The sequence below is a fragment of the Halyomorpha halys genome, unplaced genomic scaffold (genome assembly GCF_000696795.3).
Source record: "Halyomorpha halys isolate HHAL.00 unplaced genomic scaffold, Hhal_1.1 Scaffold697.1, whole genome shotgun sequence".
Taxonomy (NCBI): domain Eukaryota; kingdom Metazoa; phylum Arthropoda; class Insecta; order Hemiptera; family Pentatomidae; genus Halyomorpha; species Halyomorpha halys.
In genome coordinates, this window is record NW_027108775.1 from 516,528 (window position 1) to 532,457 (window position 15,930).

The 15,930-nt window shown below is 35.1% G+C and overlaps 1 protein-coding gene across 1 annotated transcript in view; it reads right to left on the reverse strand.

Moving 5' to 3' along the window:
• The window catches only part of mms4 (Methyl methanesulfonate sensitivity 4), a gene marked incomplete at its 5' end in the record, with an annotated part of 33,208 nt that extends 21,070 nt beyond the window's left edge, over window positions 1–12,138 (reverse strand). The window contains 4 exon segments of the mRNA XM_014428173.3: window positions 702–848; window positions 10,537–10,706; window positions 11,797–11,934; window positions 12,010–12,138. Of these exon segments, the coding sequence (XP_014283659.1) occupies window positions 702–848; window positions 10,537–10,706; window positions 11,797–11,934; window positions 12,010–12,138 (584 nt within the window).
• Window positions 12,139–15,930: the final 3,792 nt, after the last annotated feature.

Below are 15,930 nucleotides of genomic sequence, written 5' to 3' on the forward strand. Positions count from 1 at the left end.
GACCATCTTCCTATATATATATATATATATTTTTTTTCTTTCTCTTTTTTTTCCATACCTTTAATTTTAAATAATTATTATTTCATTAAAATATTTAACTTACTTTATTCTTTTTTGGATTATTTAACTATATATTTTACTTCTTTAATCCTTAATTACCTACATATACTTTTTATTTCTCACTTTTTTCATCATTTTATTTAAAAAAATTTTCATTATGTACAAGTATTTACAAACTAGACTTTCATATGTGTTTTATTGTTTGTTCTTTCCTCTTACTTAATTTTATTATTACTTTTCTCATAAAGCCTTTATCTTCTTATAATATTTAAACTATACATGTCTTTCAACACTATTTATGTACCTATAATGTAAGTTGTTTTCTTATTTTTTAATCATACTGTAATACCTTTTATTCAGTATGGTTGTTATCATGTCAGTGAAGAACAAAAATAAGTAAAAACGTATTTGTGTTCTTCACTGACTGCATCCCCAATTATCTTCTCAAATATAAATGGTAAGATTAAATTTTCATTGAAGATAGTTCCAAATCTAATAGGAAGAGGTCATATCAAAATAAGAATACATTGATTTGACTTAAGAATCACTGAATAAAATAATGAATAACAGCTGTTTTAAAAATTAAAAATATAATTAGGAAAGAAAAAAACTGTGAACAGCCTAATAACATAACAATATACCTGTATAATTCCAGGGAGACAGATTTGGTTAAATGTAGAATAAATCTCGCTAAATGATAGGGTTTGTAAAATATTGAGTGCGTTATTCCTAAGTTAGCTTCTAACTCACACAACGCATCATCCACTAGGTATCTGACAATTGTATCTCTATAACAATAGCAAAACAAAAATTAATTTTCTATAACTGAAATAAATTTGAAATATATAGGATAAGGGACTGTTTATACCATTATTATATTATTAACAAATTCAATATTAAATAATCATCTATTATGATCTAAAAAGGTTCTGTCACTTAAATTTAAGTCACTTAGATTTCCTACAAACAGCCCTAATGAAGGCTAGAAATTCTGGCTGAAACGGCAATATTAAATAAGTTTTTAAGACTTATTTGTGTTATTTTCTGACCGCACCCCCAGTACTACTGTTGCCAAAATTATCAGATGGAATGAACAAAAAATCAATAAGTATTGAGTAATTTAGAAAACCGTACATGTTTTAACCTAATATATTTAGATTCAGGTACTCACAATCGAGTTTACATACAATTGAATAAAAATGGATTATATTAAGGAATAGACAGAAATCAGATATGATAGATTTTAGTAAAAGTCATTATGAGAAGTTGAAAACATGATTTACATAAGGAAATTTAATAATAAAAAACCTTCCAACTACTGAATGTATTTGTTACACACTTCAACATTCTTTCAGACTTGTTCAACATTGTTCGTCCATTTTTAAATCACTCAAGTCTTTCATATTTGTATTGTCCATTTGATTATAATTGGTTCTTATCTATTTATATATGTTCACCCTGTCCAACCCCAAATGCCAGGTTAAAATCTAATCCTGCTTTCGGAACCTCTACAAACAGTCAACGGACTAAAACAGGGAGATGCATAGGCCTGCCTTCTATTTAATATAGCACTAGAGAAGGTAATCAGAGACTCTCATATACCAACAGATGGACACATCTTTAATAAAGGAGTGCAGTTACTGGCATATGCGGGTGATATAGACATCATCAGTAGAATGGAAGCCGACCTCATCTTTTAAGGTGCTTAAGTCATCTGCGGTAAAAATGGGACTCAAAATAATTGAAATTTATGGTAGTAGATTGTATATCCTGACCCAAACTTCCAGATTAATAACTATAATTTTGAGAGAGTACAAGGTTTTGTTTACCTGGGTACTTATATGGACACCAAAAATAGCTCTTCTATCAGCTATCATGGTCTCATAAAGCACTTTAGGTCCAGGCCTATCTTTCGAAATACCAAGACCATTCTATATAAGACTCTTATAAGGCCGATAGTAACAGATGGGTCAGAATGTTGAACTCTCAACAAAAGAGATGTAACTAAACTAGAAATATTTGACAGAAAAATTTTTAGACGTATTTACAGGCCAATTCAAGAGAATGGGGTCTGGAGGAAAAAACGTAATAAAGAGCAATACAAATTATATAATGATGCTTTCATCAGTCCTATCATAGACATAAATAGACTCAGGTAGGCAGGACATGTCGTTTGAATGGATGGTCAAAGGATTCCGAAGAGATTCATGAGGAATGAAATGATAGGCAAAAGAAAAGTTGGGCGACCGAAGGCAGATGGGAAGACTAGGTTGGAAGGATTGCGGGATGGGGAACGCCAGGTTGGTGGCATAGGGCGCAGGACAGGAACATAAGGAACGAGTGGAAGAAATTTCTCGAGGAGGCCAAGACCCGACCCGGGCTTGTGCGCCGAGGAAGTAAGTAAGTAATCTATTTATATTTCTTTTACCCTTATATTTCATTCATCATAAATTAAAAAATGGATTTGTCCTTTTTACCCAACAATTTTTTATTAAAACATTGTCATCCACACCTAATTCTGATGAAACATTCTTCTTATGCAAACGAAACCAAAGATTTAATGAAAGTGTGTTCCATGAAAGGAAACAAAAAAATTAAAATTAAACAATTAAATGAAAACAAAAAGATGGATATCTTTTTAGTTTTTTTATTGAAAATATATTTATATAATTGTGAAGAAAATATTATCACACCAAAGGTAACCAGAAGCTAAAATGGCTGGTATGATGAAAAATGTGAGCATGCACTGCATTTTCAATCTCACAAGCAGGACGATTCAGACAACATCGAACTCCTCGAGAAGGAAGAGATCACCGAAGGAATACAATCCCTCCACAATTATAAAACACCTGAGTCCTGTTTCATAATAAAGTACAAACTAATACTATTGGTCTTGTCGATTTAACCTAATACAATTACACTGACTTGTATAGTAGTAACATGTACTTTTTAACTCCTGTAATAATCCTCCCTATTATGAAAAAAATAAGAATTAGTGGAATTAACAAGTTGTTTCTATACTTGTATTTTGAACTAATACTATTAGCTTTTATTATGAAACAGGATCCTGGTATCAATCATCTAAAATGAGTTACTCAAGTCTGGCAGTGAAGCTGTGACTGATGAAATGTATAGTCTAGTTTATTCCATCTTGATAACTAAACAGATGCCCCAAGAATGGAGTATCACATTGATCTGTCCCATATATAAAAAAGGTGATACACTTTCTTACTATAGAAGCATAGCTCTCCTTTGTCACTAATAAAGTTTTTTCAGCGGCAATAAATAGAAGGATGCTTAAATGGGTGGAAAGTATAGTTGGGGTACCAATGCATTTTGAGGCCCTGCAGATCTACTACTGACCATATCTTTTCCTTTAGTATAATGCTGGAGAAAACGTATGAATATAACATCAATCGACACCATCTATTTGTAGATTTCGGAAAGGCCTATGATTGGATGTATAGAAGAGAAATTTTCATAAGTTTGCTAATTCTGGGATACTATGGTATTTGGTGGGGGGAACAAGTCTGGCAAGTGGGCCTAGTGGTCCTTTTTGCCAACCCCTAACGGCTACCTGAGTTGCCTCCGCTTACTAACCAAGGAGGGAGTGTCAAGATTCATTCTTCGGGACCACCGAAAAATGAATGTTAACTGCCCCCAGGTGGGAATCAAACCCACAATGTTTCGAACCAAGTGCACTGGGACCTGGGCCCCAACCTGCACCGCCGTCACGTCCCTCCCCACAAATACTAAGTGCTGAGTGAAGATTCAGGACTTCTTCAGGGATTTTGATGTGTCTAATGGCCTATAAATAAGCCAATAAGAGAATTAGGACAATGGTGATCAAGGAAAAATCAGTAGTTAATTGAGTTGTACTGTCCACTCAATATAGTGGTATTTATCATGATCACTAAAATCTAATGACTTGAACATGAGGAAAGGATGTGACAGGATCATCTACCAAGAAGGCTGCTGAATGAATGAACAGAGGGAAGAAGACCATGTCTGCGGTGGCTTGATTATGTGGAGGCAGATCTGGGTTGGGGTTAGAAGATAGAGTATACATGCTGTATGAATATGTATGTATATATACATAACTTAAGTATCATAAAGAGAAAACAGTGAAAGAAAAAAAAGTGAAAAGGGTATGAAATGACTCTCACGGGTTCCAGAAATAGAATGACCTTCATTGAGTCTAATACCTCTATATATACATATCAATGCTGTTCGACTCCATCAGTTGATACGGCCTGTCAGCTGTTATTGTAAATCCCCCCCCTCCCACCAATTTATAAACATTCCTCGTAAACTTATACTGCATATTATTATACATATAAAAAAATTTGAAAACTATTTACAATAAATTATAGCCAGTAAACAATAGGCATACAATACTCGTTAACTCCATCATATACAAAAGAAAAATACATTTATCAATAACACACATCCAAATTGTCTAAAGTTAATCCTATATAAAGAAATTAAACTTAAAAATAAAATAGAAGAACTCCTTGTACAATAACATGAAAAAGATTATATTTACAAAAAAAATTTAAAATTTATAAATACAAAATTAACAAACACACTAGACAAAAAAACAAAAAACTCTATGTTGTGATTGCTGGAAGTTGTAACTGTTCAATGTGGACAGTTCTCCACTTTCTAGGCTCTTGGATGCTTTCTATTGTAACAATAGAATAACGATCACTCTGAAAGGCCCTCATACCTCTGCAGCTCTTTCCTTCTATTAGAGCCCACTTTCCTATATATTACCATCCCAATATCAGGTCTCTGAAATTCAAGTTATGTTATGCCACTCTTCTACTTTTTCCCTGCAAATCCTGCCCCTGACTTTTGCCTTCAACTTTTGCAAGGCCATCACATTACCAGCCATTTCATCTTCTCCCGGCAAAGTACTATAGTAGTCCCATCGACACCATCGCATCCCAAAAATAATTTTGAATGGGGCAAATCCCATGTATATGGAGTGGTTGTATGCTGAGAATTCCCATTCCATTGCGTCATCTGCTTGAATTTGATTGAGGATACTTCTTTTCACCCTGGAGACGACTGCTGCCCTTAACTCATTAGTATTCTCATGGTTTTTGGCTGTCTCTTCAATTCGACCCATCAGTCAATCACCCCCTTTTAGGAAATGACTTAGTTCCCCTGCCTCCCCAGTAAACCTTTCAAGGTCAGAAACTGCCTTTCTTAAGTCTTGGGTGGTTGCTGTGAGGACTTTGATCCATTCCAGCATCTTGGCATGAACTTCTACTAAAGAGACTTCCGTTAGTGGCTGAATCTCTGCAAGGTGGGTTCCCTGCAGCTACAGGTTTATTAACTGCTGCTAGGGGTTGGTTGGGTGCAGCTGGAGGTGGGTTGTTCAAGTTCAGACCCTCGATAGTTAGAACTGTCACTCTCACTATTCCGTTACCGGCCATAATTCAGAGAGAACAAAGAAAAAAAAATTTTTTTTTTTGAGACCAAAAATTGTTTGGTCCCGGTTTTCGGCACCGCTTAAGTATCGTTGAGAGAAAAGAGTGAAAAAAAAAAAGTGAAAAGGGTATGATATGACTCTCGCGGGTTCCAGAAATAGAATGGCTTTTATTGAGTCCAGTACTTCTACATATACATGTAAATCAGCTGTTCAACTCGATCAGCTGATACGGCCTGTCAGCTGTTATACTATGGTCATAACTTTTTATATATAAGTTACAGTCTTAGTCAGCTGACTGACTGAGGAGATCAGCTGATCGCATGTATATAAAGAGATGTACCGAACCCAATTAAGTTAGTATGTTATAGCAGTTCACACGTGTTACATCTTATTCCTTCTTCTCTTTTTTTGACATTTGGCTTTCGCCAATATTTAACTGGTGCTGAAACCCGGGAACTTTAGGTACCGGATTAATTTTCAGTCTAAAAGAAATTTTTTTCCATTGTTCTCTTTGAATTATGACCAGTAACGGATTAGTGAGAAGAGCAGTTCTGAACCTAGAGAATACAAACCAAAACAACCAACCTCAAGCTGCAGTCAACCAAACATTAGCAGCTGGCAATCCACCTCCGCAGGAGACTCAACCATTACCAGAAGTCTCATTAGCGCAATTTCATGCCACGACGCTAGAATGGATTAAGGTCCGTACGGCCCAGGACCTGAGAAAGGCTGTGTCGGACCTAGAAAAATTCACTGGAGAGACCGGAGAATTAAATCATTTTTTAAAAGGGGGTGATCGCCTGATGGGGTGAATAGAAGCGAAGATGTCGGAGGATCTACTAGACAGCGAGGATGCAAAAGCACTGAAAGCAGTGGTAGTTTGCCATGTAAAAAGAAGTATCCTAAATCAGATTCAGGCAGATGAAGAGACCTCCTGGAAGGTCATCAAAGAAAGATTAAAGAAGACGTTCGGAGGAGGGCGGTGGACCCCAGAGGAGGATACATTCATGATGATCAGAGAAACGAAAAAACCGAGACAGTCTAATGGGCAGTATGCCGCAGAACTCCTGGCACGCTATAACAGAATTCAAGACAAACTCAGCGAGATGATGGAGACAATCCAAGTACAGGGTCGAATGCAATTCCTATCCATGGTACTGAAGATTCAGTTGGCAAAAGAACTGGGGAAGAAAGAGAGAATGCCGAGAGACCGCTCGTTCGTGGAATGTGCTCAAGATCTCATTGATACAAGCGCTAGAGAGGTGGAGACCCAAGTGGACCCAGAGTGGACTCGGATGGAATATAATCGGCCAAGAAACATGGCAAACCCTTGGAGAAGAAGAGAACAAAGAGATGGTAGAAGAGAGAGAAATGGTAACACAGAAAATAGAAAGAGCCAAGTTAAACCCAGAAACAATGGTCGGCAGGAGGACCACAAGTGCCAGGGGTGTGGTAAAACTGGACACCTGGTAGCAGAATGTCCCCGCACCCGATGTTTTGAATGTGGAACAGAGGGACACATAGCTCGACAGTGTCCCTATATGTATCGGCGGAGGGAGCAAAATGTGCCTGAACCGATGGAGGTCAATGCTCAGAGATTACGGAGAAGGGTAATCTCTCAAAGTACGAACGGATCCATGAGTGAGACGAAAACGAGAAGCAGCTAGAAAATGAGAGTTCTGAGGAGCCTACCCACAGAGGGGCTACCGCATGTTGGAGATCAACCATATGAAAGGAGAACACAGCGGTTTGCCTATAATAGAGATTGCAGGGGTGAGGTGTCTAGTAGACACTGGTAGTTCCAGTACTATCATGAGCCGAGAGGCTGTGGAGAAGTTGTGTAGTGGAGAGACAGCACACCGGATTCAGTTATGTCAGTGTAGGTTATCACCTTAGGTGGCCCTTGTGAGGTAGAGGGGAGGCGGAAATAGGTTTGAACCATTGGGGATTTAGTAAGGGCATCTTGAAAGTCCATATTGTAAAGACCATGCCGAGGGAATATAAAGTAATTGTGGGGTGTGACCTGCTAGTGAAGGTGGGTGCTTGGACTAAGAATAGCATGGGAAAATGAAAAATTAAGATAGGAGGTAAAACCTACAAATGTCGTCAACAACAGAGGAATGAAGGTGCAAGAATTGGGGCATTCAATCAAGCTGAGAACTGGAGACAGCGACTCAAGAGGGAATACCAGGATATTTTTTTTACAGAAGGGGATATCCTCGGAGCGACCGGGAAGACTGTCCATGAGATCCCACCGAAGCAGGAGAGGGTAACATATGTAAAGGAAAGGAGATACCCACAGGCACTACGTCACCACATCCAGGAGGAACTCGAAAGTTTAAAACGACAGGGAATCATTATTGATAGTACATCCCCATACAATAGTCCATTATGGGCGGTTAAAAAGAGAAGTGCGCCAGGTGAAACTACTGAAAAGTACAGAGTGGTGATAGATTACAGGAAGCTGAACGAGAATACCATTGACGAAAAGAAGGTATCCAATCCCTAAATTTGAAGACATTTTAGACAGGTTGGGCGGGGCAACGGTATTCAGCACACTGAACTTGAAGGCTGGGTATCATCAAATTAAAATAAACCCTAATGATCAACATAAGACGACATTCACTTTTGAAAGGGGTCACTATGAGTTTACAAGGATGCCGTTTGACCTCAAAAATGCCCCCATAACCTTTCAGCGCCTGATGGACCAGTTTCTGAGAGGAATTGAGGAATCCGTCTGTCAGATTTACATGGATGACCTCCTTGTGTTCAGGAAAAAAGAGATTAAACACGTGCGACACTTGAATAGCGTGTTCCAGAGAATAAGACATTTTGGGCTCAAATTGTCAGGGGAAAAGTTGGCGCTGGGGCAGGAACAAATAAAATTTCTGGGTCACACAATTTCTAAGGAGGGAGTTAAACCAGACCCGGATAAAGTTTCAGCTATCCAGAAAATGGCAGTACCTAGTGACATAAAAGGAATTCGGAGGTTGTTGGGGACTCTAAATTATTACAGGAGGTTTGTTCCAGAAATGGCGGAGTATCTCGTTCCACTCAACAACCTACTCCAGAAAGGCAGGAAGATGATCGTCACCCCGATGATGGAGGACAATATCAGACAGTGCAAGGAGAGGTTGCAGCAAGAGCCGGTACTAGCTTTTCCAGATTTTAATCAGCAATTCACGATTACCACAGATGCGAGTGAGTATGCGCTAGGACCAGTGCTGTCTTAGGAGGGTGATAGGGGAGAGCGCCCAGTGGTGTATGCCAGTAGGGGCCTTACGGAGACGGAAAGTAAATACAGCGCAATGGAGCGAGAACTCTTGGGAATAGTGTGGGCCGTCGATCACTTTAGACCATACGTGTTCGGCAGAAGGTTCAAGATACATACTGACCACAGACCACTCCAGTGGGAGGGAAAACTAAAGGAATCGTCAGCTAGGATAACTTGCTGGAAGGAGCTTCTAGTGCAATATAACATGGAGGTTATATACAAACCGGGCAACGAAAATGTGGTGGCCGATTGGTTGTCTCGAGCCATAACCACAAATGCCGTGGAACAAGAAAATGGGGAACCGCCCGGTGTCATGAGAGAATGGACGCCTAGAGAGGAAGACCAGGATGAAGCGGAAGAAGATGGTAGGGAAGAATCTTCGAATAACGAGAGTTTGGCTGAAGAAAGACCAGAAGATATAGAGGAAATTGAGGAAATAATCAATGACAAGAAGAGACAAATTATTTGGAAGACGAAAACCACCGGAATGACCAAAATTAAACATAGTGAGTACAGGAGAAGTAAAATAACGATGATCTGGTCGCAACCATGTGTGAAGAATGACCAGATCTGTAGAATTTTGAAGAATTCTTCAAAGCCTGGAGAAAAACATCACCTGTATGTTGGCAACGAAACCATTTGGGAGAAGATCAAGCGGCTATGGCGTGATGAACAGGACATAAAGGAAGACAGGAGAAGACACCTACCACAGATGCACCACTCAGATATTTACAAATCGACAAATTTACATGGAAGGGGTACAAATAGGTGACCATGATTGACCTCTTCAGTAAGGCCGCAATGGCGCACCAGGTGCAAGATAGGTCTTCGGAAGCAGTATTGGCAGCTCTCTGCTTGTGGTTTCAGTTCTTCGAAGTTCCTGAACGCATCTCATCGGATGGTGGAAGAGAATTTGACAACTATTTGATACGAAAGGAAATAAAGGACCTGGATATGATATGGCACCTCAACACACCAGAACACCCCAAAAGTAGAGCGGCTTCACGGAACGCTGAGTGATCACCTTCGATTGTACCAGGCAGACCAAGGGCTGGAACCGGGCATGGCAATGCCAAAGGCAATTGCGTCATACAATCATTCGGTGCACACCGCTATGGGGTTTTCGCCGTTTGAGATCCTTTTCGGGCTTTGTGGAATCCGGCGGGACTACAAGGGCACGGCGGCAGACGGTGACGAGATAAGCAACAGTCCATGTCACTAGGAAAAACCTATGGGAAAAAGTCTGGGGAAAAAACCAAGAGAGTAGCTTGGGAGAATTTAAACCTCGTTGTATTATGTTTTCTTAAGTGGTGATTAATTTTTTTTTTTAATTTATCTTTGATTATGGTGCTGTACTGAATAAATTATGTAGCATTTTTTTTTTAATTGTATAAATTCATGATTTTATTTTTGTTTTGCTTTACTTTTAGTTTGTAATAAGCGATTATGAGGATTGTCTATCTTTTGCTTTCTTTATTGTATATAGTCATTGTTGTTGTATTTTATATTAATTTATTGTATAGCTGAAGTTTACGAGGATTTTTTGTAAACTGGTGGGGTGGGGGGATTACAGCCTTAGTCAACTGTTACTTCGATGTCAGCTGATCGCATGTATATAAAGAGATGTAACGAACCCAATAAAGTTAGTATGTTACAGCAGTTCACATGTGTTATATCTTATTCCTTCTTCTCTTTTTTTGACATTTGGCTTTCGCCGATACTTAACTTATATATGTATGTATATAAGACACAAAAATGGTACCTGAGATCTGCAACTTTTCCATGTAAAATTAGATATATCCTCTCATTAGGTTTCTTTTTCTTCAAGTCAGTAAAATAGGCAACCAAACTGTTCCCTTGGACAAGTGCAATACATTTACTTATAGGCCAGATGACAGCACGATGAGATTTTTTAACAAACTCTGAAGGAATCTAAAATAAAATATAATATCTTCTTTTAATCAAGAAGTTAATTGGTTGATTTTGTTTAAAGAAGAAAATACAAAGTCAGAGTAAACTTACTTTTTAAAATTTATCATCAACTCAAATCAACAAACAAAATGCACTACGTTTCGACTAATATGCCTTCAGGAATAAAATTTTTTTAGTAGCATATTCCAGTACATACTAACAGATTCAAGCTTACAAAGTAAAAGAGGTTATAAAAGGGTTTCAAGATGGTTGTGATTATATGGACTAGTAAAGGTTATTCCATGACTTTATAAATTAAAATCTTAAAATTTCATCTTGCTAATATTATTTATTGATATAACTTTATACTATAGAATTTAATATGCCTAATTTATTTTTAACTTTTGGCATAAACTATTTTAAAAATTTGTTTAAATTGTACAACTATAAAATTTTAGTTTATAAATAATATGTACATAATAACATTCATACCATTTATATCCGTTTGCAAATTACATCCATTATTAAAATTGTTGTTAATATAAATTGATTCTAATATTTTAAGTTGGTAATTACTATGTTTTATATCTGTTTTTATATTTTTAGGTTTTGCAAAGTCAAAATTATGTTTGAAATTAGTATTATGGGTAGATAAATCAGTTGAAAAATTATAGTTTTTGTTTTAAGAGTTACAATTATTCTGGTGTTGTCTAATTCTGATTTTAAAAAAAATAATTAGTATAAAATTCGTACGAATTAACTGATAAGAGATAATAACTAATAAGTCTGAGTAGAATAAAAATGGAACAAGTTTCAATTGAAATATAAAAAGTAACATTTAAATCAGAATGGGTACGTGTATAGTGAAAAATGTTTCAATTGAGTAGGAAATACTGCATTGATAAAAACTAACAAAGATTTAAATCTTAGGAATTAAGAAGGAAAAACCAATAAAATGAACATCAAGAATACAGTGCAACTGAATCAGCATTACAAAACCAATCCTTATCACTAGACTTATTTATTAATAATTTTATATTAAATACATTTTACTACCAATCACATACAATAGACCAGAAATTAAAGAAAAAAAAGTATATTTAATATTTACCCCTTCCCAATGCCATGTAACAGCAGTTTCATCTGAATTAATAACTTGACACTTTAATCCATTTTTCCTTAAAATGTCCAAAGTACTTTTAAATAAAACACTACCTGAGGTGTCTTCTGCAATTACCACTAATAAATACTGAAAGAAACAAAATATTAAATATAAATTTAATATAACAAGGTTGAACCTTTCTTTTATTATTAATAACAATACCTTCAGACATTCGTTTGGTTTGATGCAACGTAACTTTTCTTTCCATTGTTTTAATTCAGGTAGTAATGAACTGGGTTGTTTTTTTTGGTTACTTTTCAAAATACTAGTTCCAAACCGAATTAATTTGATCTAAAATATAAAAGATGTTCTTAAAAATCTAATGAGAGAAAAAAAAAGAGTATTAGGATTATAATATGGCTAGTATAAAAAAACAGAAAGTATAAAATAAATAAAGGTAGATTCACAAGGTAGTTTTAGTGTTGTTCTAATAATCCATATTTTGTCTCTCTGGAAAAGTTACTTATAAATATGATTGTAGACAAGAGAATTGGTTTTTCAAAGATTTCTGAGCCTGAAAATCATATTTTAAAGAGGAGGTAGTCAAAAGATTCAAACAACTGGAGATAAACTACCAGGTAACAGAATGTATCAAAATGATTGAACTATCTACCATCTTTTTTCTAGTTTTAAATTAAAATATGCATTTCTTGCCAAAAAAATATTGTTTTCAAGTGTATAGTTTTTTCAATTAGGTTTTCAGTATAGTCATTCCACCTCAAACTAATTGGTAAGATTATCAGAATTAGTAATAAACAGATTTGAAATGAAGAAGCATATATTTTTGGATTCAAGCATTTGATAAAGTTTAGCATCGGGATCTCCTATATAAACTAAAGTAGATACTCCAAAATACTTGTATGATTTTCTGTGCTCATTCTTGCATGGTCTTCTTTATTTATTTATTTTTTACCTCCTCCTTGTTATTTCTGACATAATGGGGTTCTCTACAAGGTTGACCCATATTCTAACCATGGTGGGGGTCAAGTTTTCATTTTGTGGAACAGTCACAAAAATAAAAGTCGACCTCCCAGACAGGATTCAAACAACTGCAGTCACACAAGCCAGTCAAAGTTAGTGCTTTAACTCACTCGGCTACGAACGGTCCATTCATGAATGGTCGAACATTTACTGTTAGAATAAATAACAAAAATTCCACAATCAGAAGAATCTATACTGGTACTCCACAAGGATCTGTTCTTTCCCTTATTTTCTTTAACTTTTATCTTTTAACTCATTATTTTCAACTTTAATTTTTTAACTCACCTCAACAATCTGGAACAATACATTGATAAATGGATGATCAGTCTCAACCATGAAAAAGTACCTCAAAAGTTTTTACCCTTAGACGTCCAGAAGACCCAAAGATAAAAAATTGCAATGGAGTCCTGCCAGTGAAACAGCAAGATATCTACTTCATATCAATCATCACCTTCCTTGAAATCATCATATCAATATCAAATCAACCCAAATCGAAGCAAGATTCGTAATGCTGTATCCTCATCAATAGAAAATCTGGATTAAGACCAGATATAACTATTCTTAATTACATTGTGAACTGCAAATTTAATCAGACAAATGACTTTATCAACAATCAACGATAGATGGTTCAAAAATAATTTAAAAATCTCCACTGCCAGTTATAAGCAACTAAAAGTGCATTGACTTACAAGATAAGCAATTCAACCTCATTGTAAAGAATGAAGATGCAATGCAAGATACCCTGTAATAAACTCTATATTTATTAATTCTTTCATTTTCAATTAAATAATTATTATTACATTAATTTTTTTTCATAATTGATATTTATTATTTATAATTGTTCATGGTTATAGCATTGTAAATAGTTAGGGATGCCTTTGGCACGAGACAATAACACCCCATTATTAACTGTTAAAAACAAACTGTTACAATAACCATGTAAGGCAAACGAGGCCTCTTTGGGAACAAAGAAATAAAAAAAGAAAAGGGTATTGTTCTATCAATAAATTTGTTAGAAGTCATCAATTTATAAGTGTTCAATGCTCTTTTTTAACAGTTTATGCCAATACCAATTTCCTTTTCTTCAAGTTAAGAACCGCTGTACTAACTGAAAATTAGAAATAAAAATAATTTTTTGAATACATTTTACTTCATCACTCTTGAGAGAAGTTTTCCATGGTATAGCATTTAAAAAAAAAAAAATTCAAGGTATGTAAAATCCAAAACTCGAATAAAAAAAAAAAAAAGTCCTTTCATCTGCAACTTTCCTCTCAGATTGCTGGGTAATTTTTTTTTAAAGATATGGCAACAAAGACACTTGTCATCCTAAGATGATTTTTGGAACTCAACACAATCATCTACCATTTAGTTCCAAAATGGAGACTGATCAGAAGTTTCATAAGCCAATATCTCAAACCTGTATAAAGCAGAAGAAAACATAGTTTTTTTTTTTGGAATCTCTATACCTAAACATATTTTTAAAAACGTTGCGTAACCCAATTATTTTATTAAATAAGACTTAACATTTTTTATCCACATAAATCTTATCCAAAGTTTGCAGTAATTTACAATATATAGAGTTTGAGGCAACAAAAAGTTCATGTGATATGTGTTGAGAGGTTGTGCTCTGAAGTTCCTCTACTAGGGGTTACAGAGGCTGAACAGCACTTAAGTTAGGGTCTTACTCATGTCCCAATATACACTAGCAAATATCAGTTTTCAATGGATATCTCCATTTTTAAGTACAAACCCAACCAACAACAGTTCATGTGGCAAGACAAACCTGCCATTCCCACATCTTTGGTCTTCCTTGATTACAATGTTCTTTTAGGGCATGATCAGGTTTAAAGGGAGTTGTGTTAGACTGGATGTCCACAATGGTCTGACATATTGGTAACCTTCACCCATTAATATATATCAGTTGGCAACTAGGAATCTTTATCAGTACAAGAAAAAAATAGGCTATAAAAGAAAAATTAAAATGAATGAACCAAACATTTTGGCTGACTTATTGATACGGACCATTTTACCATTCGTAACATATAAGTCAATGTGACTACTTATTTAGTGTAATATACTTTTTATGCATTCTATTCCTTTGTCTTCAGTTTTCTTGGACGATCTCATCTTTCTCTCCCATCTACTTTTCACCTCAACATTTCCCTTACAATCTTCCTTCTAACATTATTTTTATATGTACAAATCTATTTATTAGGTTTTGATAGATAAAATATTTTTCACTATCAATCTCAGGATTTCTTTATTTCCATTTTGATCTCTAATCTGTTTACTTTTTCAATTCTGGATAAATTAATTATCTTCCTAAGAATGCTCTTTATGGTCCAGGTTTCTGCACCCATGAACTGATATGGAGCACATATAGTATCTATATTTCAACTGCTATCCTTCTACTTACAATGTCAATAATCGAGCCAAAATATCTGAAGTGTTAAACTGTTTTCAGTATTTCTCTAGGATTCAATTATGCATAATTACTAGGAAGGAGGAAAAACTTCATTAAAATACAAAGTTGTGCTGCCCAACTTCATTGGTTGCTAATCACACAGCATACTTATTTTATTCAAATCAGACAATATCTTTAAGCTTATGATAAATAAGCCTATACAAGTATACAATAATAATTATAAACATTAGTAATATATAACACTAGAACATGACTTTTTTTTCCTTTCTTCTTATTTTTTTTGTTTCATCTCTTTGGTTCTTTTATCTTTTTTTTTTTTTATCCCTATAACTCCCTACAATACAGTTTAAAATAATAAAAAAATTAAATAAATAAGTGAAAACAAGTCAATATAAATAAGCTAAAAGTAAAATTATGTCAAATCATTAAAATAAAGAAAGTGATATACACTTATATCGAACATTAGGAAAGATGATATAAATCTCTCTCTCTCTCTCTCTCTCTCTCTCTCTATATATATATATATATATTGTAATATGCTCTTTTTGAGTAAATAATATATTTTGATGTATAAAGGGTTTTTAATTATGTTTTATTTTACATATCATTTTAAGATTGTTAATTTGTTTTGTTTATCCAAAAAGCAAGCTAACCATTTTTATTGTCTATAATAACTT